The following is a 26,266-nucleotide window of genomic DNA, read 5'->3' as shown; positions in this document are numbered from 1 at the left end:
ATTTTTATCATTTCTCTTGTGGACTCATGTGGGTCTTACAAATTCAATGGTAATTTCACTCATTCATTATAAAGAGATGGGTGAAAGGTTGTAAGGAGAATGATTTTTTATCATTTTCCCCCCGCCCCCCCCAAAAAAAAAGAACGTAAATTATAGCTCTCTTGACTCTACAATTTTACAAGCCAAAGACGTGTTTTAAAACCAAATTGCAAAAAATGCCCCATTTAGAAGTATGTTTTTAAAAAATGATGGTTTGAAATTTAACGTTTTCGCGTAGCAAGAAAAGGGGGTTGCCCTTATAATTATGCATGATTTTACTAAACGTTTAATTACATTTTTTTAAATTATTTTTTTATTAAGTGCATTTTGAAATTGCTATTTTTTCAAATTATACATTTTTTTAAGGCTAATATGGATTCCTCATTCATGTGATGGCTTCAGTTTTCTTCGAGGGGGTTAGGTTAAGAGATAAGACACGCAGAGAATATTCATAGACCAGATAATGATATTTACAAAAAATAATTAATGTTTTGAGATTACAACATTACAAATTTGCAGGCCAAGCTTGAAACACTTCAAGGGAAGGCCTGCTCTCCCGCCCTCACAATATTTCAACCAGAAAGAGAAGTGGGGACTAAATGGCCGCCGGCCTCCCGTTCTTTCTAGGGTCACTAACAGCAGTGAGTGTACCATGGAATATGTGGGCATTACAATCTTTTCCGCATTTTCTGCCCATTTTAATGGGGCTTTGGAGGGTTTGAACCACAAACTGGGTGATTGCTCCTCCTGCTCTGGCCTTCAGTTCATGACCCAGCTCTTTCAAGAAGAGCTTTCTTTCATCTGGAAGCTCAATGTGGTCGCCATCAATCACAGTCCAGTTTTCATACAAAACCACATTTGGTATTAGCTGCATATATAGGATGGAGATTTAGTCAGCTCACTTTTATTGAATTATAAAAGGAATATATTGTGTTCATGGATTGGAACAAGTCAGAAACCTTGTGGTAGACTCTTGGATTCTGAACTGCAGCTAATGGTTCCAACCCCAAGAGAAAATGGTTGATAAAAACCTGGACTACTGCTGGAATTATGTCCATACCACCACTGCCGCCAAGTGCCCCTGCCAGCTGATTATCCTGCCAGTGTAATATTCAAAGTGAGGTAATTGCAAAAGAAAAGCAGATTGTTGTAGTATTGAGAACTGATTACAGAGCTGCAACTTATTTTTAGCTGTTTTAGTTTCTTTACCTTGGTAACAATGATTGGAGTCATGGAAGATAATGGTCTTTTACTTGGTTTGATAAAATTTGCCGGAGAAGGAGGGAGTCTATCTGGGGTAATCTCCGTGGGGGTTGAGAAGTCATCCATCTCATTATTCAGCACAATCCCAGTGGAAGGAGAGAGCACCCCAGCTCCAAAAGGAAAATTTACTGTAGTGGTCATTGATACAGCATTTCTATCTGCATCTACAATGCAGAAATGACTGGTTCCGTGATCTCTCAGCTGACTCCACCTGCAAATTATAGGCTAAAACTGTGTTTTTAACCAGATGGGGGGGAAGATCAAATTTACACCCATAACATGAAAAGCACCAAACCTGCTCATATAGTATTCTGGAGGAAAAGTGGTGTTGTCGAGTATCTTTTGCTGAATTTGCTTTGCAAAAGATGGCGAGAGCATGTCAGATACATATTCACTCACATCAACGAATTTAGGGTCTCCCAAGTTCATTCGGACAGCATACATGTGTTTCAGTGCTTCAACCAGGCGATGTACACCCAGATTTCCATTTGCAGCATTGGAACTTCCATAGCTGTCAAAAATCTTTAGAACCTGTTTTTACCATTGTTTTTTAGTTAATAACACAAGCAAAAATACGCATAATTCTATATAGTGAACACAGCATCCGTCTTTCAAAAAGAAATCCTCTCAAAATGGATATTGCAGTGCTTTAAACTTTCTTTTTTCTTTTCTTTTTTTTTTTTGAGTAAAAAAGGTAGGTCAGGGAGACAAAATATGGCTATCCTACCTGAACGGTGGAAACCGTAGGCGCTCCCTCAAGTCTGACTGAGTCATAGCCTGACTCAGTCCCACTAAGGCATCAATGGGAACCAATGTGGCTAATACTAATTAGGCATATGTGGTATTGCAGTGCTTTAATTATATAAAGAACATGAATAGGAAAAACATAATATTTACCAGAGAAAGGCCGACTGTTCCACTTGAAGGAGGTGGCATTCCAAGTATTGTGTAGCCCAACACATTGACGGCCATTGCATCTGTTACATCCACTTTATAACTCCTCAAATCCTCCATTGTTAAAATCCCACCTGCCTCTCTCACATCCTTCACCAACTTCTCACCAACAGTCCCATTGTAGAAAGCTCGAGGCCCCTGCTCTGCCACAGCCTCTAAGCTGCGGCCAAGCTCCACATTGTAGCATGTATCACCCGCCTGCAACAACTTCCCTTTTGGTGCAAATATTTGACTTAAACCTGCGTCGTTCAAGATCATATTTGCATGCCTATTTATGTGCTGTGCCAGATAAGGAGCAATCACAAATCCTTCTTTAGCTAGTTTTATGGCGGGTTGGAATAAATTCCTCCAGGCCAAACGCCCGTGTTGCAACCAAGCTTCATGAAGCCCAGCTATCTCTCCAGGAACTCCCATTGCAAGTGCACCAATAGCTTTGGATTGGGGATTGTTCTCATACATATCCTGCTTTTCACAAGCAAAACAAAATTTGTCATTTAACTATAGTGAAAGAAAATAGTCACCTAAAAGCAAAACCATTAACAAACAATTCAAAACATAAAATATTCAAAATTATTTTCACAAAAAGTAGTCTAAAAGGTTTTGTCAACCGAATCCATTATATTTTTTTATGTATTGGGGTCCAAACTTTTAGCTAAAAGAATGAATTGTGAACCTGTGAAGCAGCTAAGGGAGCAGTTTCTCTCATGTCAAAAGCTTGGGTTTGTGAGGTTGAGGAAGACCGGACAATCATGAAAGCTCCACCTCCTATCCCACTAGCCATTGGGTTAACAACACCGACGCATAATGCGGTTGCCACTGCAGCATCAACAGCATGCGCACCCTGCCTGAGAAAGGCTGCGCCGATTTCAGAGCATCGACCATCATCAGCAGCAACAACACCCTGATCTGACTCAACAATGTCAGCATCACTGCCACCAATCCTCTTTTCATGCTTGTTTCCTCCTCTTAGCACCAAAGAACTCAAGTTGTCACTGAAGATAAGGCATACAACTGAAACGCAAACAGTATTCCCACAGTTAAATCTAGTACACTCCTATGACCATAAACTGGCAAAAGCCAAGAAAATAGAACATAAGAGAGGATAGCATATGAGAAAGCCACCATGAATTTGTCAAGTAATACTATTTAGTAGATTGCTATATAACTAGAATGACGTGACATTAAAAATCAATTTTTGAATCAGAATGGTTGATTTTTACTCTCACGTCATTCCAATTGTATAGCGAGTATACTAAATAACAATTATCTTTATCTAAATTTCCAATGTGAACCACATATCCCAACAGGTTCTTATCATGGTATCTTATTACTATCATCGATTATCTGGGTAGTGGCTAATATTGTAGCTGATTAGATATTTCCTTATAAAATTCCAGACGAAATGGGAAAAAAAGAATTGGAAATTTTATGGGACTTGAACTATAACTTTGAATCCATCCAAATTAAGCTGTGAGCTTGGTGTCGTCAACTGATTATGGTAGGTTCAGTTTTGAGCAAAAATTAAATCACCGGCCAGAAACACCAAATCCAGACGATGATTCCATTCCAAGATCAAATTATTTCCCTTGATCACCCCTTAGAGATAACATGGTGCAGTGAAAAAGTGGGCGTTGGTTCTTATGTATTGCGATTAAATCCCAACACGGGACAGAGGACAACAAAGGTGTATACTTTCCTTGGATTTACGCACTGAAACTCTCACAAACAGTGGAATTGTGGCCAACCCAGATGAAAGAAAATGAATCAGATTAAACCCAGAAGAAGAAGAAGAAGAAGAAGAAGAAGAAGAAGGGAGAAAGAGAAACTGACTTGTAACGGTTAGAAATGCAAGAAGGAAGCGCAGAGCCTTGCTCCTCCAACTCTTCCCTTGGCTATTTGCCAACCCATGATTGCCCAGAAGTGGAGCTTCCATGCTCTTCTGCCCCATCACTCTGTCCCTCAAAAGAGAAAGAGAAAGAAAAAAACTGGTAGGTTGGTAGTTGGAATGGCAAAACAGTGGTGGGTGAGTTTGACGTTATTCTGAAACTCGTGTACATATAAATAATGAAGGTTGTCAGGTAACAGTCTCATGCTCCACTTCTTTTCCGTCCTCTTTCTCTTTTTTTTTTTTTTTTTGAAGAACAAATTTTGTAACAGTGTCATGCATCAACTTGGTCGGATTCAGGGGTAAATTCAGAGCCAGGTTGTTTTCCCCCACTGAGCAGCCACGTGAGCGTGCAGATTTTTTTCATAATTCTCGCACAATCATAGTGATTACGCCCCGCATGATCTCACGACAAAATCGAAAGAAAAGGTCAAATCATTTCCTCCATTCGGATTCCTTTTTTCTCTTTTGACTGCCTCAATTGCCTTGCCTTCTTGATTCTTGTTTCATGCCAAAACTATTTTTGATGGATCCGACTTTCCGTGCAACTTGCGTAAATATGTTGGATTTGGTTTGAGAATAAGTACCCGTCACTTTTTACAACTCCACTATATTTTGATAAGAATAAGTGTTTTAATATGAAAAATAAGTTTTATATTTTAAAGAGTATTTTATATTTTTAATTGTTTGTTAAACGTCTGAAAGTGTTTATCTTTGTCAAAATTGCTGTGTTGGCAATGACGTTACTATTTATTTTGCTAACGAAATATTCCTAGATAAGAAAAACAGTATCGACAGATGGTTCTGCTTGTTGAATTACAGATATAGTTATCAAACCAAAACAAAAGAAGAATTCTCTTTTTCAGAAAAATAAAATAAAAATCCCAAGTGAAGCCCGCATCTTGAAGAATCAGCCACTCGTTACATGCCACGTTTCAAAAGATGCGATTGATGGCAAGAGATAGAGAATATTCTGGCCGGCTGCGCCGCTATGTTACCTTTATCACGGAAGAGACCAAAAACGATGGGGCCATTTCTGTCAAATCAGCCTAACCTTCATTGAATTATTAAACATTGACGTGCCCCCTTTTTTTTTTGGGGGTATTTAACAATTAACATTGACGTAATCAATCAATTTTTTATTTTTTATCTTTTAAAAGCCATTGGTGTCCACAGCAAGAGACCGTATCCATGACGTGATTTATATATATATATATATATAAACATTGAACATGTTTTTTTTCGTCTCAGTAAACAAAAACAAAAATATCCGACGTGTGTACTGTAATTAAAATTTAAAAATACAACATATCTACTGTAAAAAAATTCAAGGGCCCAAATTAAACTACAGCAAACGACAACGTTTCTTGTGGTTTTGTCTTTTATGCCGTTCAACAAGTATTTTTTTAGATCCGAAAACATTGAAACACTAGGCACCAAGCTGTAGATAAGTTTTGTAATGAGTAGACACTAGACACATACACATCCTATTTTTCAATATATTGGAGAAAACTTCTACAACATGTCAACAAGGGCTACAAGATTTGATGTTTCTTTCTCTCCCTTTAGTCTCTCTCGTATGCACCACTTTTACCAATCCTCTCAAAATTATATCCTATGCGTTAAGTTACCTGGAACTCGAAGATTTATGTTAAGAAAAAATGATTAGGGCCACACAAAAAAAGGGCACTTTAGGCTGTACAAGGAACGCCTCACGACTGCCAGAACACGTCGGGGTCACTGCTATACAATGAGAAGTCTTGAATTTCCTGGTTAGCCACATGGCAATCGATGAGTCGTGCTTGGATAATTTTACACAGCACTAATCCAGAAGGAAGCATCCACCATTCACTTTCATCCCTGCATTTCCCACCAAACACACGAAAGTTTCAGATTATGATTAGTTGAGTAGCTGCACTCGCTATAACTGAGAACCATACAATCAATTATTGTCATGTCAGCTTCTATAAGACGAGCTACTTACACGCTAAAATTCCAGGACTGAAAGTTTAGATGCTTTTTACTTGAATGGGTAGTATAATGAAGTAAACCACACACGAAAGCAACTACCTGTTACAAGAGGAAATATGTTCAAGAGTATTAGAATCGTAAAAGTAACATTTTATGGTAGCACACTAAATAAGCCAAAAGCAATCAGAAGCATCATCCTAGGCTGCATTTGGTATTTATTATATAGAAGCAGTTTCAGCAGTCAACTGTACTTGTTTACAACAACATTATGGATGCAAAATCTTTGGTTAGTGATCATGCCACTAGCATAGTGATAAATATCGAATTAACAAAATGAAATATCTTCCTGGAATTAAAAAGAAAAAAAAAATTAAGTATTAGAAACGACTGGAAAATTTCTGGAACACCCTACAGGACTTTGTGTATTCATTACTTTCAAGTTCTTTCTTGAATACTGAAAAAACATGGTTGACAACAACTTACAACATTTATCAAGGATGTGATATTCCACAGAGCATATACACGAGCAAGACCCGCCGACCGCCTAGGTCCATGACTAAATAAAGCACTGATTCCAGCTGGGAAGGGAAATATAAGGCCAAGAGGAAGGACAAACAGAACTAAAAGGAAGTCCAACAGCGAAATAGAATACATCTGTAGCAAGGTAAGCAGGACTAAACTAAAATCTCCTAGTAGTAGTATAGAGAGGACCAAACCAACAAGATCCTGCAAAAATGAGAGATAGAAAAAGAGGATCAAAATAGCATCCAGAAGAAACAACCGGATTTTATAATAAGGAAATTATTCTTATACAAGCATTTTAACTACCTGATGGCCGACAGGTTTGGTATTGTAAACTATGAAAGAGAAGGGATAACATATAGCCTTCTTCTGTTTAAGCATCCGTAAGCTCTTGGCATGTAGAATCCCTCCAAAATTTCTCTTGGATGTCATTGAATGCTCACCGACTCTCAAATCATCAGGTGGATCCACCCTATGAATTCTGTGCAAACTGCAAATTGCCAAGGAAAGAAAATTGAACATAACAATATATAAACAGCAACAACAAAATAAAATCAAAATCCAATTGTTACCATGACTGTTGCTCGGGTAGCAATGGCATATCTTGACTTCCAATTGATGGCTGGGCACTTTCATTTTCAATAGCACATACCAGAAGTCCGAAGTGGCAATATCCAGAAGCTGTAGGCTGAAACCAAGAGAGATCAACACGCACACCATATGTACTTAAAGTAGGGTTTGCATGGGTTTCAAGCCAGCTTATAACATGCCCAAAAGATATTTTTAGGTGTCCACGGCGAACTAGGCGTAGTTGAGCATTTAGACCCGCCACAAGTCGATACCATATGGTAGGTGGAATAGACTGAAAGGTGATCAAACGTAAAAATTAACAGAATTCATTCCAAGAACTGCACCAATACGTGATAGATATGTGGGTGAAAATACTAAATAAAGGGCAGCTTAAAACATTATGGATGACAAACCTGACTCATAAGGCTGGTAAGAATATTATCACTGTGCAGAGAAAAAGGAGCCATGTAACTTCCATCTCCTCCAAAAACTAGTGTCATTGGAAATCTCTGATGAAGACGAGGAGGAAGATCAGCTCTCTTTTCATCCCCACCAAGGAAAAAGTCCACATAAGCAAGCATCAGATCAGAAGTTGCAGCTACCTGCAATATAAGACAATAAATATTAACATGAGAATTGTTGATCCATTAAATAAGCATTCTGTCAGGCAAACGGATGATTGCTAGCAAGAACTCACCAGCACATTACGAATTTAAACCTAATGAGGTAGACATATTAAACAGCTATTGAGTTGTTGAGCTTTGTTAGAATTTGTCAAGTATGAAGATAGGCAATGCCATAGCACAAATCTTTGTTTTTATTCACAAAACATGCAGGAAGAGTTCTGTTGCCTCATGTACTTCCAGAAGTTTTGGGCTTGGCAGGTAATATTATTCAAGAATGTAAATCCTAGAGATAGTTTCTTAATAAAATTCCTAAATCTACCAAGAAGAAGAGAGACTTCTTTTACAAAAGATACATAAACCTTTCATTAACTTTCAAAAGTTTAGAATCCAACAAAACAGTCTGGTAATTTCAAGGTAGAAAACCTGAAGACTGGTAATAATGTGCAAAGCAACAAAATATATTTTGCAGGTTATCGCAATCTAAGGTACTAACATCCTAAAACCTAACAAAGTCCTAAGAAAGCCATATTTATAAATGTAAGGAAAAGAAATTGGAATAGATTTTCTACAAAAATTAACCTTAAGTCCTTCATAGAGAGCACGCGAACGACAAGAACGTAGGCATGCGTGATCATATTCTGATCGAACAAATTCACGAAGTTGCTGTAATTTATTTTTTCGACACCGCTGTAACCATGACCATGCAAGCGGATAAGCAAGAAGAGAGAGAATGCTATAAACTGATCCTTCCCACCACTGGTAAGCAGCTAAACCATTAATCTCATCCACAAATCTATTGAATGCATCCTCATAACTGCCATGAAAATGAAATAATTCAGAAACGTTATTATTATAAATTAAGTGATTGCAAGATACAGAGCTATGAAAAAAACAAAAAAAATCAAATCTTTGTATACAGAAGTTTAATCATAGCAAAAAACTAGGTGTCACCAACGGAATCGTAACCACCAATTCATTGTAGAGCAGAGAGAGAAAGAGAGCTTACACAATCTCTTTTACTTGTTCAGGAGGGCAGTGAGGTAGATGCCAAGGTTCCTTGAAAGTATTTGGCCCCATGAAGTACATCCTATGCACATGGCTCTGCAATTCCTCTGTTCTATTTGTTTCCAAAACCTGAAAAACAAATTATTACCTTTAGAACAATGTGACCAACAGCAGCAGACTCCATAAGTTGGTGTATATTTGATCAGGTATGTCAGAAGAGAAAGCATAACTTGCGAAAGGAAGAAATTGGAGGCAGACCTCGTTCAATGACTCTAGGAACGGGAAGGAGTGATCTATTCGAGAAACAGGTTGAGCAGGAACAAGGGCTGGTATTTCATCTCCACCAACATATTTCATCCGTGCAACACTAAGCACTAGAGCTAACAGGATGAGAATACCCAAGAGAATAAAACCAAATAACCATGGTCCACCAAATGTGTATACCAACTCCTCAAGTGCTGTATAACAATGTGGCAAGTGAAATCTGTCAGAGATGCACTTGTACGGACAAGGAGTCTCAGTAACACCGCCTGTTGAAAGGATAGGAATGAGACCGAGTTACCCACAGAGAGAGAGATAGAGATCTATGGAAAAAAAAAAAAAAAAACATTTTATCACACTCAATGAGAATTTTCAAATTCTTGGGAAAGTTTATTCCAGGAAAGATATATATTCTGAGAAAACTGCTCAAAATAAAGCTTGCTGCAAATATAATTTCATCCTTTTGCCCACAGAAGTGAGCAGGAGTAAAAATTTAGAGATACCTCGAACGGAAACATATATGGCACGATGTGGAAGCTCATATGATGGGCAATGATGACAAAGGGCTCTATCGGACCCACTGACATTCTTAAATGTGCCAACAGGGCATTCCTGCAGCACAATTTGATCATACGGTAAACAAAACCATGTACAAAGTTAAAAGAAAAATAGAAAACCTTAATTAAACTATCACCGCGGAGAATAATTGGACTGAACTATCTCATCAACAAAATGATATATATGAATCTAGCTACAGTTTCAAAAGTCTTTTCATCAAATAATTCAAAGCAATCAACCAAACTTGAAGTCCACTAAGGTTTTGAAGCTATGGCTACTACACTAAACATATTCAATAATACAAGCTATATATATTTTTTTTAACACCATATTAGACATTATACAATTGATAATGCCATATACACCTAAAAAGAAGTCCAAAAATTACATGATATGCTGATGGAAAATTTACCTCACAAAAGATACCATAAAGCCCTCTTGGGCAGACCTTCCCAGTAACAGTCCCGTTTTCCCCAGAACGGCCATGACCTCTACCAATTCCTCCCCTGCAAATAGGGAGAAAAAAAAAAAAGAAAAAAAAAAAAGCAGCTCAGAGCCTGCCTGATTTCACGACGACCAAAATGGTAGTAAAACTGAAGAGAAAACCAAATCATCACGATGTCAAAAAAGCAAAAGGATTTAGTTATAGAAAACCAAGAAATGATTGGTCTTCTCTTCCATGAGTTGTAAACTAATCACCAAATGTAGTAAAGACCCCATTCCAAGAACATTTATGTTCAGACATATTACTTGGAAAAAAGCACATGCAATAGAAGTATCACAGAAGAGAATGATACCATGTACGAAACAGTTTTTAGGCCATGATGACAACAATTGGCACAACCTGTTCCTTCATCAGATATATTATATATTACAAACAAAGATTAAATACAAACCCAGTATAAATGGTTCCTTTCACACTTGCTATGGGTAGATATGCATCCCCAACTGGTATATCTGACCAATGAAAGTGAATTCTTCCACCACCACCACCACCACCACCGTTGGGACTACCACGCCCTCCAGCAGTTGAGATCATAGAAGAATCACCAAGTGCCATCGAATGAACAAAAAAGAGAATAGTTCCACCTGATCCTCCCCCAGATCCTATGTTTGAACCGGTCATAACATATTGCTTCCCAATATCTTCTCCAAAGCTTTCTCCATCAGCTCTAAGTGAACCATTGAGATACAAACTTGACAATGAGTGCTCTATTGAACCCATGACTGTAAACAAAAAAGAATATACAAGACTATGATTATCTATCCAGGAAATACATTATAAAAACCAAAATCAATATTAAGAGGCAAAAAAGATCATTGGACTTAAAAGGTACTAAAAAAAATGATAATAGTCATGTTAATCAACTGTCAGAATGTGTACACCAGCATAAAAACAACATTCAGAGCCATATATCTTCCATAAGTTCTCCTACTAAAGTATCAACCACATACAATCCTTGCGGCATTCACAGTATGAAGTGACTGCATGCGATCCTTTTTCCTTTCTTTCAAGAAAAAGCACTGGACTAATAATAAGCACCACAAAATATATGCCGAAAGAAAGACGAACTTAAAGATTTAGTAAACTACCTTCAACTACACTTAATTATAAAGACAAGGGCATAGACTACAAAAAACTTCTCACAAAATAAAGAATATCATAATTTTTTTACTGTATGTACTTTTCTTTGTCTGCTTCAGTACATGAGCTGTTGCGGATACTGGAAACTATTATGCTGTCCGTCTTCTTCTCAATTGGGAAGCAACATCCTTTACATCGACCCACAATTGGCAAATTGGACTTAAAAGTTTTACCTTCCAATATTGTTCCAATTCACAATTCAAGTCAAAGTGTATGCTTATAGGTTCTCTTTTTTTTTTGGGTTAATCACACTTAGCCTCCCTCAACTACCATTAATTTAAAAATTGCCCCCACAAACTGTAACTCATAACACATGACCCCCATCAATTACCAATAGTTGGTAAAAAAAAAAAAAAAAAAAAAAAACACTTCCATTAGCCAAGCGTGTTAAATCAGATAGAAAAACGAACACCTTGAATTTAGAAAATAAATTTACTTAAGCCCTTAAAGTTATTGAAAAAAAAAAAAAAAAAAAAACAAAACAAAAACAAAAGCAAAAAAGGGAGTGGTTAATAGGCCTTGGCTTCAGACCACTAAAATGGCACTTACTACAACATTGCTTCATTCTCATCTAGAGTACAAAGCATAATCAGGAAGAAAATTACAGACTGAACGCATTCAAAGACTTACCAATAATACCACCACCAGCAGTTGCACCACCAAGGCTATCATTTCCACTGCCACTACCAAGCTCACAAGGTAAATCAGTATCTCCATATGCAACACCACCATCAATAAAATTTCCAAGATAATATCCATCCCCACCTTTGCCTCCATGTCCACCGCCACCACCAAGACCATTTTCAAAAATTCTTCCTTTACCCACCCCACCAGTGCAGCCTGCACAAAGTCCAATAGAGCAATAAAACAATCCATAGAACATGATGTAACATAGAATACATAGCCCAGTTAACAATGAAACTTTAACTTTTCAGACGATGTGAAACACTCAAGAACTAAAAAACATGTTTCAAAGGAAAGATATTCTATTTGTCAATTATCGAAAATTTGAGTGGCTGAAGTTGGAGCAATTACTTTTGAAGTCACCAAAAGAAAAGCAATGACTAAAGTGGGAGAGTCAAAGTCAAAAATATGATTCATCACTTTTTTCTCTCACTCAAATCTACATAAACTCGCCGGTCATTCATTGCGTCAAAGTTTTTAACGAAAGAGGCAAAAATCATACCTAGCCCAGATGCACTAATCAGTCCAGAAGATTGGATAACCACAGTTCTAACCCAGTGAAAATGAACAACAGATCCTGTTATAATGCCTTCAATGATGATATCTTCAACCCTACAGATCTGCAGCAGCAAGCCAAGCCAATCATTTGTCAGAAACACAAAGTCCTCACTCTGATTCACAGCACAAGAGCCATTCGCTAATTTGACCAAGATAAGTACTTAGTGCTCAATCTGGCTAATGGAACACCTGAAGAGTAAAGGGCAATGTAGAGTTCACATTACAGTCCTCAGGTGGATGAAGTAGTTCTACAGGGCAATCTGGGAGATCACAGTAGAGTCGCGGTGTCCTATCAAATTCAAAAGAATGAATATTAAACTGAATAAGCAATGCCAGCATTGAGCACTATGTATGATATAACTTACATATCATTAATACTGCCATTCTCCAAGGGACCTCGCAGAACAGATCCAGGTCCAACCTTCATGTTATAAATAGAGGATTGACCACATGAGCAAAGGGTAAAGCTACATGATAAATTTTAATTGGTGTGGAGTTATAGTTGCAAAATACCAGATTTCAGAAATCACAATAAGAAACAGCATAAGAACATGCTGAAAAAAGAGTTAAACTGAAAAACATATATAAAATAAAAGGATGTATATATCCACCACTTTCCAAAAAAGAAAACAAAGGGGGAACTTATGCCAAAAATTATCTCAAAGACAAAAAATGTCCAGATATGATGTAAGCTTTTCCAGCAATTATCTCCTAAAAACTAAACCAACCAGTGAAACTAACCAATAACTTTTTCTCATAAACCTGTAATACAATTTCAAAGAAAAGTTGCACATTTAAAACTACAAGAGGAACCTTATGCTTACTTTAACACTATAAAATAATGATAGAATCAGACGTTGTGCTTCAATCAGATTTCCTGGTCCAGACAAATTCAAGTAACCTTGTCCATGAACTCCCAAATTTGCATTGGAATGTATCACCGAGGATCCCTGACAACCAAATGTGGAAACATGATTTCTTATATGGAAGCAACATGAAGCAAGGTTCTATAGTTAACAGAAAAATATTGAGGATTAAATACCTTGAGAACTACTAAATTGCTGGCCTCAAGCAAGGATGTTGCCACAAGTGAATCGACACCACCATCTATAAGCATTTTGGATTTCCACATCAAATGCATCTTCACAGACATCCGAAGGGCTCCATATATCTAAATATATTTGGGAGTAACAAGAAGATCAGCGTATCTTACTAATAACCCATGACAAACATTTAACAAAAGAAGAATGACATGCAAAAAGATTGAAGCTATTCCATACGGCAACAGAGTCGATGTTACAAAGATTATGTAGGGATAAGTATGCCCTAAGAAGGTTATATCATTAGGCAGGCATAAAAAAATATACTGCCACAGCAAGAGTATGAAAATAAGTGTAAAATGGACTTTTATGGGAAAACAGAGTGGAACATTATCACTAAAAGGAAAATCTTGAATCAAAAATCAAAATCAGAAAAAGGTGAGCCAAAAAAAAAACATGCTTCTCACTTGCCTTCACAACAGAGTCACTCATCAAAAGCTCTTCTGCCATTAGCTCAAACTCTGATGTAGCAACATGTGCAAGCCCAAAGGTCAACACTGCACCACATGTTAAATGAATTTGCCCTCGAACCTGTAAAATGCATTATTATTTTAAATATAAACACATTGACCATGACTACCTACCTCAAAAAAGTGACAATACTAAAGATGACCATAGTTTGCTTAGAAATATTGTCCTGCAATTGCCTCATTTACACTCTCCCCAAAGCTCCTACCACATATCAGTTTAAACAAAATTTTCCCTCCCTATTCCATACACTGTACCTTCCTCCTAAGAAGAGGTCTATGAAAAAATTTCTTCAATGTTTGCATATCACATTACTCAATAACAACTTAAAAGCATTCATATGATATTTGCAGGTATTGTTAACAGATTTGATCTAATCCTTCTGGTGTCTGAATCTTTGTCTTAGCAGAAAACAAATCAATCATCACCTTCATAAGAAATAAAAACAGAATACATTCAAATAGTGTCACTAGATGTTTCTTCAATGACCTGAACGCGACTCCAGAACAAAGGAACCAAAGCCTTGGCATGATTTTCAATGTAAACATTTGTCCAAAGTGGCTGTTTAGGAAACTCTAACAAAAGTGTGTCAGTCGTCGTGGACCTATTGTGATTGCTGACCACAAGAATCCGAGGTACAGCATCATAGTATGTCCCCGCAGCACCTGAGTTTTCAGGACAACCTGAACTCCTTCCTCCTGCAAACAAAATGGCAAGCATGTGATAAAATAAATGTGGTTGTATTTCTTGCAAATGATAAATTATCCCACAACCAATATGGTGACACAGCTCCTCTTAAGAATGGAGAAAAAAGGCAGCAAGGCCCATATCTTCAAAGATTACCGCAGGCAACTAAACTAAAGCAAATATTTTGATGATACCTAGTAAAACTGGGGCAACTTTTTTGTAATAGTCCAAAACCAGGCCAACTGATAGGATATAAAGTAATCGGCTCTCAATGTGGTTTAATTAAAATTTTTAAAAAAATATAAATAGGAAATAGATGTATTAGAAAGCTAAGAATTCATAATTCACCACTGATCCAATACTTCCAGAGTTAAATCCATTTCCCTGCTAGTCTGTGGGATCAAACACTCATACTGATCAATCAATGAACCACTGACTAGTATTAGCAACAAAAATTATCAAGTTAACAAAAATCAATATCCACCGTCCACAAAGTAGTATTCTCTTGGACAGGCTTGAAAAAAATGCACATGATATTTCTATTGTGAAACGTAAAATTTGAATTAAAGAAGGAAGAAAAAATATTTGATATTCTCTTCAAACTTTTGAATAAGGTGAAATTTTCAGGTGCTGCCTAAAGCCAAATCTCACTTTCAAATTGCCACTCCTAGGTAATTACATATAACATGTTGTAAAAGATAACAAAAAGACTAGTGTTTATCGCTTTTAAAAATACAGTTGAGGTGTATTTAGGGCTAACAAAATGGGTTGGTGGGTCGGTTCAGCTTGACTTGCTTGACCCGTCAACCTAATAAGAGTAAACTCAAACACTACCCGTTTAGCTAAACGGTTCAAACCCTAAAATCCAAACATGACCCGCAAGTGACCCAACAAAACCTGCTTGACCGGTTTAATAAACGGGTCAACATGTTTGACCCATTTAGACCCAAACGCAACATGTTTGACCTAACCCAACACAACCCGTTTGACCTGTTTCAACCCAAATACGACACATTGACTAATTTCACTAGCACTTGATTCTTAATGTTTTTGGGGTTCTTGGGTTATGCCTAGTAGTATCATAAAGCTTCTTCATTGCTAGAGATTTCTAGGGCAAGGACACTCCAAGAGGCTATCTAGAAAGTTATTTTTGTATGATCAATTGATCATTTATTATTGCATTGTAAGGTTGCTATTGAGGTATATATGGAGCATAGTTCTTCAGCTGTTTGGTGTTACGTGGGTGATGCTGGGTGGGATGAAGGAATGTTTGGAAAGTTGAAGGGGACAAAGGGGTAATTGTACAGTGCTGCAAATTTGGAGAATGGTTCATTTGTGTGTAATGTGGTGTCTATGGAGAGAAAGGAATGCATGGAATTTTGAGGACCGTGAACTTGGACTCATCAAGTTGAAGAAAATGGTGCTCCAAACACTTTACTCGTTGAGAGTAATGTGGCCAACATCGCAAGCTTCAACGCTTGCTGAATTTTTAGATTTAGGTGCTTTATTCTCAGCTTAAAAGCTATTGTATACTACCTGTGTACATGGGTTGCGCCCCTTTGCACTTATATATATGAATTGATATTACCTATCAAAAAAAAAATGCGGAGCATTTGGAGAGAGAGGAATCAGAGTCTCTTTGAGGATAGCGAGTCCAATGTGCTCTTTCTCAAATCCTCCTGTCTGAGATCTCTTTTGGATTGAGTTGTTCTAAATGTTCCTAATTTTGTAGATTTGATTTGTTTTTTAAGTTGTAGTAGCCTTTAGGCTTTGCCCTTTTCTTTTTATAAAATTATTATTATTCATCAAAAAAAAAAAAATTGTTATATAAAAAGCATATATGTAATATTATAAGCCATTTAAGCCAAACCATAACTATCTAATTTTGTGTCGGATTTGCGGATCGTGTCAAAAATTGCTAGCTCTAATGACAAACTAAACCACAATGTTAATCATTAAACCCCCCCCCCCCCCCCTCCCAAAATAAAAATAAATAAATAAAAAATCTAAATAAACCATATCTTTCTCCTCTTTCTCTCATATTAATTGACAGCTTTTTCCACTGAAATAATGTATATTCCATTGGTAATATGCATATAGAAAGTTCAAATGATGGTTCAAATAAGAGTTCTTCCCCCAAATGACCCGAAAAGGAACTTTATAAAGTCATTTCCTTTGAGATAAATAAAAAAAAAATAAAAAATATTAAAATAATAATCTGATTCTCACCATGAACAAAGATTTGTGTATCATCATGCCGGCTGAAAACATGGATGGAAACTCTTCCACCCCCACCTCCAGCAAATCCATTACCCCCAGTGGCGCTTACCCTACCAATTCCAGTCCTGTTATTCACAAAGCGATATTATTAGCTGAGAATATGTTTAATCCACTTATGGACGATAATTTACAGGAAAGTATCTCTATACAGTTAACTATAAGATCCCCAAAGGACGAGAATGTAGGGGTCAACTTGGAGTCCATCGGAAGTTCATGCAGGTTAAAACTCTAAACTATGTACTGTAATTTAAAAAAAAAAAAAAAAAAAAAAAATTCATATAATCTGGAGTTCTGGAGTACAATGTAAATATAATGTAAAAACCTTGTTCCTAAATCATATACTACTAGAACTGATCTTTCTTTAGCTTGAGATGTTAGCATTAAGCAGAATATGCACGGTTAGATTTGGCAATGACGCAATCATAAGGAAATCAATGGGAAACACATAACTGATAACACATGGTGACAATAAAAAAAAAATACGACGACAACAAACCTGAAAAGACAAACTAATAGCATAACAAATTCATGATCGATTACACATACAATATGCATAAGCATTACTAAATGATCGTTTCAAATTAAAATTTCTATAGGGAGAGATAAATACATTCTTTGAGCTCCAACGAAAATGCTGCCCCCAGATCCTCCTCCACCCTTGTCACCACCATCACCTCCGTCTGCCAAAAGATCTCCACCAACCTCAATTGTAGTATTCGCCTCAATCCAAATCCTCCCACCTCCTTCCCCACCATAATTCTCTTCTTTAACAGTCGTCCCGCCCTTGCTTCCATAACTCACCGGTGCATCCAATGATGACCACGAGTAAGCGTCCCCGCCCCACACATCATCCGGAAGCTTTGTGTTATCCGACACACAGCTCGCACCCCTCCCGCCGTGCCCTCCACCCGCGCCCTGCACCCCATCGGGAGAACCGCTGGTCTGCGCCGGGGGCGCACCCGCCAATGCGGTCACATTGATAATCGACCCCTCAAACAGACTCGCATTCCAAGCACTGACACTCACCGAGCCGGCCACAATAACCGAATAGTTACCCAAACTAAATCCCCCACTCATGTTCACCGTAATCGAGCAACCCAACACAGGGCAGCTCAAATTCACACCAGGACCTATATCTAAGCTTCCATTTCCTTCTATATACACGTCATCTATGAAATCTATGCTAGAATTGAGCAAGCACGTGGTGTTGAGGGATCCAGTACCAAAAAGATCGTCCTCGCACGTGAGCGACGGCGGGTGCTGCGGCTGAGACGGCGGAGGCGGCGCCGGCGGAGTGTAATCACCGTGAAATGCGTCGAAACCGTACCCGATGATCGAGTATTCATCGCCTAAATCGGTACAGAGGCTAGGGTTTGTGGTCAAGAGGGCGAGGACGCTAAGAGCGAAGAAATGGAGGGCGTGTAGTGAGAAATTGTAAGCCATTGGAAGAGGTGAGAGTCATCACAGACACAAATAAACAGAATAAACCCTAAATTCGTGAGATTGACGTGAAGTTAAAACCCTAATTCCGAGAAAGAGGATGGGTTGGGTTTTGGGAATTTTCAACTTGGGGAGGGAATTGAATAGAATTATCGAGGGGTTTTTTTTTTCCGTAAAAGTTGGAGATAATTTGAAATTACGTGAGGTTGAAGGGGGGTGTTTGGGAAATTTCAGAAATTCTGAGAGAAAGAGAACACTGGTCTGAGAGAGAAATGGACACAGACTAGAGCTGCACAGGGAAGGAGAACAGATGGAAAGGAAACGGTTCGTGTGCATGGCACGTGTGTGTGGCCAGAATTTGGGCTTGGGTTTTTTTCTTTTTTGGATAAAAGGCCGAACCTAAGGCCTAGGCTATTCAAGTTTAGTTGAGGCCTAAAAGGGCTTGTAGCCCAACCCATACACAACCCAGTTAGCCAAATTTTCAGTCTCAAACCAGCCCTTCTTGTGTTAAGAAATAATGCTACAAATATTTTTACTCTCACATTTTATGATGTGACTTTTAAAATTATTATTAGATCAAAATTTAAAAATAATACATCATAAATCTAACGGTGATTTTAAAATGCACATCATAAAGTGTATGTAGCATTATTCAATAATATACAGAACACATAATTATTCTACAAATATTTTTCAAAGTTCATGTGGTGAGATGTAATAGCCATTGGATATATTTTTCTTAGCAAGGGTTGATTTAAGGGCTACTAAAACTTGTCACGTCAGCTTTGCAAGATGTTTATGCAGTGCGTAACATTACTTGTTAGTTTTTTGTTTTTTTGTTCCACTTCCTATTGGAGTTTAACTTAGTTTAGAATGAATAAGTTTTTAATAAGGCTGACAATGTTTAATAACATGGATTTACGAACTTGATATGAACACGATATAAAATTAGAGGGTTAAGATTTAGGTCAAAATGAGTTGACCCAATAATAAACGTGTCAAATGGGGACCAACTCGCGTAATCCGCAACCCACATAACTCGTATAATAAAATTATATTTTTACCCTTCAAAGTCAAAACCTTAAGACCACATGAAACCCTTTTATTCTTGCTTTCTCCCACTATCTCTCTCACTCTCACCTTCGTCTTTGGCATTGACCGCAACCGTCACCACCAATACTGTTCAAAGTCTTTCTGCCCGACCTTGCAACTCTATTTACTTCCAATTCTGTTTTTAATTAAATTTGATGCTTAGTGAGGATTTTTATCTTGTTATTTGTTAGAATGTAATCTTATTTTGATTGAATATACACTTAGAAGTTGGATTGTGTCTATTAATTATGGTCATGAATATTGACTATCAAATTGATTTTGTTATGGATTTAGTTGTGAGTGTACTATCATTGACATAATTTATGCTTATAAGATATAAAATTGTGTTGATAAGATTAAATCAAGTACTTGGGTCTAACTTAATCCATTTACATTAAACGATTGAAACTAATTGTGTTTGGATCAACCGCGCAAACATGAGCTATTTATGTGGGTAACATTGTGAGACTCATTTATTTAACTAGTCATGTTAGGGTTGAAAAATTTAACCTAGTTAATTGAATAGGTTGAGTTCGAGCTTATCCATATTATCAAATACTCATTGCTTGACATAACATTGACTCAACCCATAATAAACTTGAGTTGCTACCTCTAGTTTTGAGAAACGCAACAACTAAATAGGTTTGATTCGATTCTACAAAATTGGACAAACTATGAAACCAAATTATCTGTAAAAAGCAAGCCAACTCAAAATAAGAATGTCTTAGTTCAATTCATCTCTGCCTCTTTTTTATTTTTATTTTTATTTAAAGGGAGATTAATATTTTACTAAAACCTGTGTTTTAACTTTTAGGCTCCGTTTGATTTGCGGAATAGACCTTTGGATTGGACTAGCTAACACTAGGTATAGCTAGTCCTTTGTTTGGTACTCTATTCTTGGGAATAGTCTATTCCCATGGGACTACTAATTCATACACATAGAGTTAGCGAAGTGATCACTCAAAAATGAGTGGCTTAACTAATCATTTTCTGAGGGATTAAATTAATCGTGTAAATTGTCACAAAAAACCCTACTTGTGGGATTAAATTTCGTTCTCTCTCTGATTGTTCTATATTTCTCTCTCTCTCTCTCTCTCTCTCTCTCTCTATATATATATATATATATATATATATCTCCGTCTCTATATTTCGTTCTCTCTATTTTTGTATTTCTCTTTCTATTCTCTAATTCTTCTGGTACAGTTTTTCTACAAGTGCAAACAAAAAAAAAAACATTTCTCTGTACCGTTTCTGTCTTTTTTTTTTTTTTTTAATTCAGTCTTTTGATTTCTTTTGATTCTCTGATTTTCTTCTCTCTGTTTTTTTATTTATGTTTACCAATATATTGCATTGTACTAAATGAAGGAATATGATTAGCTAGTTTATTCCAAAGTTACAACCAAACAAATTAATAGAAATAGCTAATCTATTCCACACTCTTCTATTCCTAGTAGTAGGCTGTAGCTAATCATTTTTCAATAGACTAGACATTCCGCGAACCAAACAAGGCCTTAAGTCGCATTCGAAGTATTAATATTAAAAATAACAAGATATTTCAAAAACTGCCTTTTCAAGATTTTTTTTATTCCCATGTTGGGTTGTCGTTTGATAGTAATTGCAAAGACTACCAAACTTGTCAATTCAACCTGATGGAGTTAATTAATCAATGGGTATGACAAAAAATGAAAAATAAAAATAAAGGGAGAGGTGTTTAGACTTAGAAATGAGCTAATAGATTTATTAAACCACCCTGGATTCAATATAATTTCTGTCAAAGGCATTGCTTGTCAGGAAAGCCAACTCATTTGGTAAAGGATATAAGAAGTAGAATTTCAGGCGCAGATAAACTTTGACAGCTCACATTGATCACATAATCAACCTAATTTTGTAGAATATTGCTTCACTTTGGTCAAGCTTTGTTGCATTGCCTTTCATTTATTTTTATGACTTATTAATTATCTGACGAAAGCCATAAGAAATTAATTAATTAATTAATTACTGAAATAAAGAGCAAAGTAATACAATTCATACAATGCACACACACTCTATAACTTCAATTATAAAATCATTTCCATTAATCCTCTTGCAAAGCATCACTCAATATCACTCATGACTTTCCTTGATCCAGCAGCTGCAAAATTCCAAGCTTCTCACCATCTGAGCTTTTGTGGGAAATACTGCAACAACAAAGTTTTTCCAATTCAGAAAAATGAATTTGAAAGGCTTCTACAGTACCCAACTAATGACATTAATTAGAGAACAAAAATCTCACCTTTTCAATGAGGGATAGATAATATGGCTTGACTTTTTCAACATCAATTGGCTCTTTGCTCTTGCTGTAAAGATCATACTTGCTGCATATGTTATAAACCACAGCATAATCAGAATTGGAAGATCTGGGTAATCAGAATGATATGGGAAAATCAACAAAAAAGCTTACTTGAATACTTTAAGCCACTGCAAATTCTTAGTGTCCTCCTCATTCATCAGGTGTTTATACCCTCCAGCCGTATGCAAAGCTACAAGATCAGCAATTAAGATTAGTTGGATTGATCAGACGACATACTCGATCAGGAATCGTTGAAGATAATGCTTACGATAAAACGAGTGGTATCGGATAATGAATAATGCAGCCGGAGGTAGAGTTGTCTCGTTTTCCTTAGCCACCTACCATTTGAAAGCAAGCGAAATATTTAAGTAAAATGAAAGGCGAACGGGAGAGTAAGATTATACGAGTAATTGGAAATGGGGTTCTGAAAATATATACATACCAAGTACATGTAGTCATCATGCCCCCATGATATCACCACATTGTCTAGTCCACATCCTTCAGAATAAATTCCGTACTTGGTATTGTAAGCAGGATTGTTGTAATCAGGATTTTCCTTGAAATGCTGCAATAGGAAAGACAAAATTATCTTGTAATTAATACATTGACCATATTTTCTCATGTAAATCGTGCTGCTATAGATTAAGTTTTTGAAAAGGACCTTGTGGTGAACGTTTGATTCATCAAAAGCACAACCAAGAGGAAATGTGTCTCCTGCAATGTTGGAATTAATTGCTCAATTCTATGATACCTGAAAACTGAATTGCAAAAGAAAGGAAAAGTTGACATGCCACTTACCAACAACAGCCCATTGAGGAAGCCCTCCAAAGCTAGGAAGAAGGAGAACCTTTCCAAGATCTGAAACCATGCATGCAAGAAATATATGTCATCAATTTTCAATTTCATTTTTGATTGCATATTTCATGAACAAAAATCATATATATATATACCATGAATAAGAGCAGTCAAGTGCAACCAATCTTCATCAGGGTAATCTTTTCTGATTGCTTCAGCAGATTGTAGCAAGTGCATGATTTGAGGTTCATCCAAGTCAGGATCACTCTCATCCACAACCTCATTGAGGAGTTCACAACATTCCCATATGCTCATCTCCACTCTGTTCAATTTCCCATACTCCTTTCTCATTCTCTTCACCTATACATAATTGCAATATCAGTCAAATCTATATTTTCTTCAATTCCCATATAAAATGTCTTTGTGGGAATAAGTTTTTGCTTACAAAATCATGTGTTTGGTTAATGTGTTGCAGGCGGTAGAATTCTTCCACGCTCTTTTGCCTTTCGTTTTCTGCATCATAATCTCTGTCAAGGCATTACCCATCACTCCATGTCAGATTTTATTCAATGAAAACCAACAAAAAGAACACGAAAATCTTCTTTCTTTCTTTCTCATCTGACCTGAATGAGCGGCCGAATGAATTGATTTCTGGTGCCAGAAATGCATTGTTTGAGACAAGTTCTTCTGCTTCCAATCCATTACATGATACACTACTTTTAGGCACTACAAATCCACCATCTAACACCAACTCATTGATATCAGAAGAAAGCTTCTGCAGATCCTCTGCTCGTGAGTCTGATAAAAAAAAGTTAACAAATTACACAATTAATATCAGAATTTAGAACCAATGCAATGAGACCCATGATGATCAAACGAAAGAAGAAAAAAAAAAAAAAAAAAAAAAAAATGGTACCAAGATCTGGCTGCTCAATGAGGATAGTCATTGTTCCTCTAAAAACTTGGAGATTGGTATAATTCAAACCAAAGGAATAGAGGATGAAACAAATGAATAGCTGTGGCAACACAACGTTGTCAATGGAGGTATTTATGGTCAAATAAACAAGTCCTTGTCTGCTAAATTGAAACCTTGAAGTCCTTAATTTGAAGTCCTGAACTGAAAATCTGAATGTTGCCCAACTATTTTATCCAATAACAAGGAAACGTTCAAAACAATCCAAACGTGTGAGATTGATGTTAAAGATACGCCCCGCTTACTGCGCGTGTTTATCACTTTTCCACTCAAGTTCTAACTCATTCATTGGCTCACCTTCAAATTAGACTTAAAATCTTAAATGCCTTCTCATTAATACCCTAATAATAGAGTTTTAACCTTTAGAACCTCTTCCGTTCAAATACTTTTAGGATTCTTTCCATTTCATTTAAACTGGATAATATCCAGTTAGTTTTAGAATAATACTAGACATCCCAACACTTTTTTCCAAATTCATTTTTCCCAAATACTCTGGTCCATTCAATAAATAAATAGATTTATATATTTTTTTTTCTTCTCATTAATACCCTAATAATAGAGCTTTAACCTTTAGGAAACTCTTCCATTCAAATACTTTTAGGATTATTTCCAGTGAACTTGATAATATTTAGTTAGGTTTAGAATAATACTAGACATCCAAAATTTTTTCCCAAATGATTTGGTCCATTCAACAAATAAATAAATTTATATTGTTTTTTTTTTTCTTAAATGAATGTGGGGTCCAGATCATTTGGGAAAGGGAATTTGAAAAAAAGTGTTGGGATGCCTAGCAGTCCTCTTAGTTTTATTAAAGGAATATTTTTGTCCTCTCAAAAAGTGAAAAGACAAAAATACATTTCTAATATAACTAATTGGATGTTATCTAGTTCAAATGAACCGGAGAGGAACATGTTCTCTTCCATAGTTCCATGCAAACATGGTCAAATCTATTAAGAAATAGATGTCTTATTAAATTAAAAAATATTTATATGCATAATGAGGTTCATTTTGGGTATGTTTTCGCAGAGTCGGCATATTCCATCTACTACTAGTATTTTATTTTATTTTATTTAAATTAAGGATGGATAAAACATGCAAATTAGTCGGAGATTGACACCATAATGCAAAAAAAAGTATTTTTCTATTAAATTTGGTATTCTAGAGTATGAAGCAGTTACAAAAAACTCGTTATAAAATGTGGTAGATACTAGCTGTAAAAACATGTTATATATGATAAAATTAGTATAATAAAACTTGAATCTTTTTAATTTAAACATAATTGTTAAATTAACATTGAACTTATTATAAACTCCGAGGTTTGGCTTTCGTTCGGGTCCAATTTCAACTAAATTTAATAGATTGAGACAACTGTCTTAATTCTAACGGGTCCAATTTTAATTAAATCTATATTCAATTGATCATAATTCACTTCAAATAGTATTATATTTATAAGTTTAAATGAAATCTATAAGCAAATTTTGGTGGTACAAAATATAAATTAAAGAAAGAAGTGGTGCATGTCTTAATTTCGCAGTTTAAGAAAGGAGTCTAGAAAAGAGTTAATAGTAACGCCCACTTGCATGTCCCTCACGATTAAATTTTGAGGAAATGAGTCAGCTTTACGTGGATATCACATCCCAATTTCAGTCATCCAGCAAAGGCGGGACCCACTCGTGACGCAGGATCTAGTCATTGCCAAGTACGCCTCTGACTTTTCTCGTGGAAGGTGGTAGACGCAATGGACGTTGCATAATTCGCCACCTCAGCAACACGCTATGCTCTGCTCAGGTTTTAGTTGTTTTGTTGAATTTTAATGGCTGGAGATCTGCTGGACAGGTTTGATGCGACGATGGCAGCTGACGATTTTGTTTTAATATATAGAAGCCGGTTATATTATAATGTTGGGTAAAATATCATAGAAGGAATGTATTGCGTGACAGATAGGTAAGAAGTCCAGCAGAAGGTGGGTACTCTATTGCTAAGAACTAAGAAGGATCCAAATATCATGAGTGTTTGCAATTTTATCAAGCATAGCTGCTCTTTTAAAATGAATTAGGTAAAAAAAAAAACAAAAGGAGAAGGGTCTTCTTCGGTGGATTCTTTTTGTTTGTGTTTAGTCCATTTCAAAAGTTGTTTTTTAGGAAAATTTTACTGAAGTTTCACGCGTTTTGAAATTACTCTTCCGAAGATTAAAAACTCTCAATTTAGAGTATTGAATTTCTAATTTTTTACAATGTTCTCGTCCCATTAGGATTTTTTGTTAAATTCCGTAAAAAAAAAAAAATCAAAATACCCCTTTTTTAACTATAACAAAATAAAATGAAAATTGTAAGGATTTAAGCGTTTATTAGAGTTTAAAGAAATTTGCAAAAAATACCTACGCTTTAAATATCATAAAAAATAGCAACAACGACTTGACCGAAAAAGACGAGAATTGTCAAGAGGGACGTCGGAAGGGGAAAGAAGCCTCTTATCCATACATATAACCCAATGTTAGACTAGGAGAGTGTTTTTTGTTTGAAAAAATATTTTGATTTGCATAAAGAAAAAATTAATTTTGA

General features: G+C 36.3%; 3 protein-coding genes across 3 annotated transcripts; all 3 read right to left on the bottom strand.

Moving 5' to 3' along the window:
• Positions 1 to 476: 476 nt before the first annotated feature.
• On the bottom strand, positions 477 to 4,284 carry GGT4 (gamma-glutamyl transpeptidase 4). The gene is made up of 7 exons (XM_059576188.2): positions 4,087 to 4,284; positions 2,930 to 3,267; positions 2,200 to 2,718; positions 1,598 to 1,833; positions 1,249 to 1,513; positions 999 to 1,136; positions 477 to 907 (listed from the first exon to the last, which is right to left on the bottom strand). The coding sequence occupies exons 1-7, from the start codon at positions 4,202 to 4,204 to the stop codon at positions 635 to 637; spliced, it is 1,887 nt and encodes a 628-aa protein (XP_059432171.2). The 5' UTR covers positions 4,205 to 4,284; the 3' UTR covers positions 477 to 634.
• A 1,328-nt stretch (positions 4,285 to 5,612) lies between these two features.
• On the bottom strand, positions 5,613 to 18,804 carry LOC132166571 (uncharacterized). Its single transcript, XM_059577416.2, has 22 exons — positions 17,687 to 18,804; positions 17,026 to 17,141; positions 14,599 to 14,807; positions 14,053 to 14,172; positions 13,584 to 13,712; positions 13,366 to 13,491; positions 12,907 to 12,962; positions 12,731 to 12,830; positions 12,486 to 12,603; positions 11,930 to 12,139; positions 10,551 to 10,881; positions 10,067 to 10,160; positions 9,600 to 9,708; positions 9,094 to 9,365; positions 8,837 to 8,964; positions 8,410 to 8,644; positions 7,618 to 7,806; positions 7,207 to 7,496; positions 6,941 to 7,124; positions 6,596 to 6,838; positions 6,126 to 6,211; positions 5,613 to 6,001 (listed from the first exon to the last, which is right to left on the bottom strand). Exons 1-22 carry the CDS (start codon positions 18,517 to 18,519, stop codon positions 5,854 to 5,856), a joined length of 4,326 nt encoding a protein of 1,441 aa, XP_059433399.2. The 5' UTR covers positions 18,520 to 18,804; the 3' UTR covers positions 5,613 to 5,853.
• A 2,852-nt stretch (positions 18,805 to 21,656) lies between these two features.
• On the bottom strand, positions 21,657 to 23,999 carry LOC132166572 (inositol oxygenase 4). The gene is made up of 11 exons (XM_059577417.2): positions 23,649 to 23,999; positions 23,356 to 23,530; positions 23,178 to 23,259; positions 22,888 to 23,092; positions 22,736 to 22,795; positions 22,599 to 22,651; positions 22,380 to 22,502; positions 22,206 to 22,275; positions 22,049 to 22,127; positions 21,881 to 21,962; positions 21,657 to 21,785 (listed from the first exon to the last, which is right to left on the bottom strand). The coding sequence occupies exons 1-11, from the start codon at positions 23,677 to 23,679 to the stop codon at positions 21,759 to 21,761; spliced, it is 987 nt and encodes a 328-aa protein (XP_059433400.1). The 5' UTR covers positions 23,680 to 23,999; the 3' UTR covers positions 21,657 to 21,758.
• Positions 24,000 to 26,266: the final 2,267 nt, after the last annotated feature.

This window comes from Corylus avellana, chromosome 11 (assembly GCF_965113065.1).
Source record: "Corylus avellana chromosome 11, dhCorAvel1.hap1.2, whole genome shotgun sequence".
In the NCBI taxonomy this organism is placed as follows: Eukaryota; Viridiplantae; Streptophyta; class Magnoliopsida; order Fagales; family Betulaceae; genus Corylus; species Corylus avellana.
Note: the sequence above shows the minus strand (reverse complement) of the source record. Positions and strands in the feature narration are given on the sequence as shown.

Excerpts from the sequence above, each read along its gene's own strand:
- LOC132166571 (XM_059577416.2), bottom strand. The coding sequence starts at position 18,519 with ATGGCTTACAATTTCTCACTACACGCCCTCCATTTCTTCGCTCTTAGC. Across the intron at positions 14,808-17,025 it reads TACACAAATCTTTGTTCATG|GAGGAAGGAGTTCAGGTTGT; the intron begins GTGAGAATCAGA and ends TTTTGTTTGCAG. Across the intron at positions 6,839-6,940 it reads CCAAACCTGTCGGCCATCAG|GATCTTGTTGGTTTGGTCCT; the intron begins GTAGTTAAAATG and ends TCATTTTTGCAG.
- GGT4 (XM_059576188.2), bottom strand. The coding sequence starts at position 4,204 with ATGGGGCAGAAGAGCATGGAAGCTCCACTTCTGGGCAATCATGGGTTG. Across the intron at positions 3,268-4,086 it reads TGCATTTCTAACCGTTACAA|TTGTATGCCTTATCTTCAGT; the intron begins GTCAGTTTCTCT and ends TTTGCGTTTCAG. Across the intron at positions 1,514-1,597 it reads CCAGAATACTATATGAGCAG|GTGGAGTCAGCTGAGAGATC; the intron begins GTTTGGTGCTTT and ends TATAATTTGCAG.
- LOC132166572 (XM_059577417.2), bottom strand. The coding sequence starts at position 23,679 with ATGACTATCCTCATTGAGCAGCCAGATCTTG. Across the intron at positions 23,260-23,355 it reads TCATTCGGCCGCTCATTCAG|AGATTATGATGCAGAAAACG; the intron begins GTCAGATGAGAA and ends ATGCCTTGACAG. Across the intron at positions 22,276-22,379 it reads ATGATGACTACATGTACTTG|GTGGCTAAGGAAAACGAGAC; the intron begins GTATGTATATAT and ends TTCAAATGGTAG.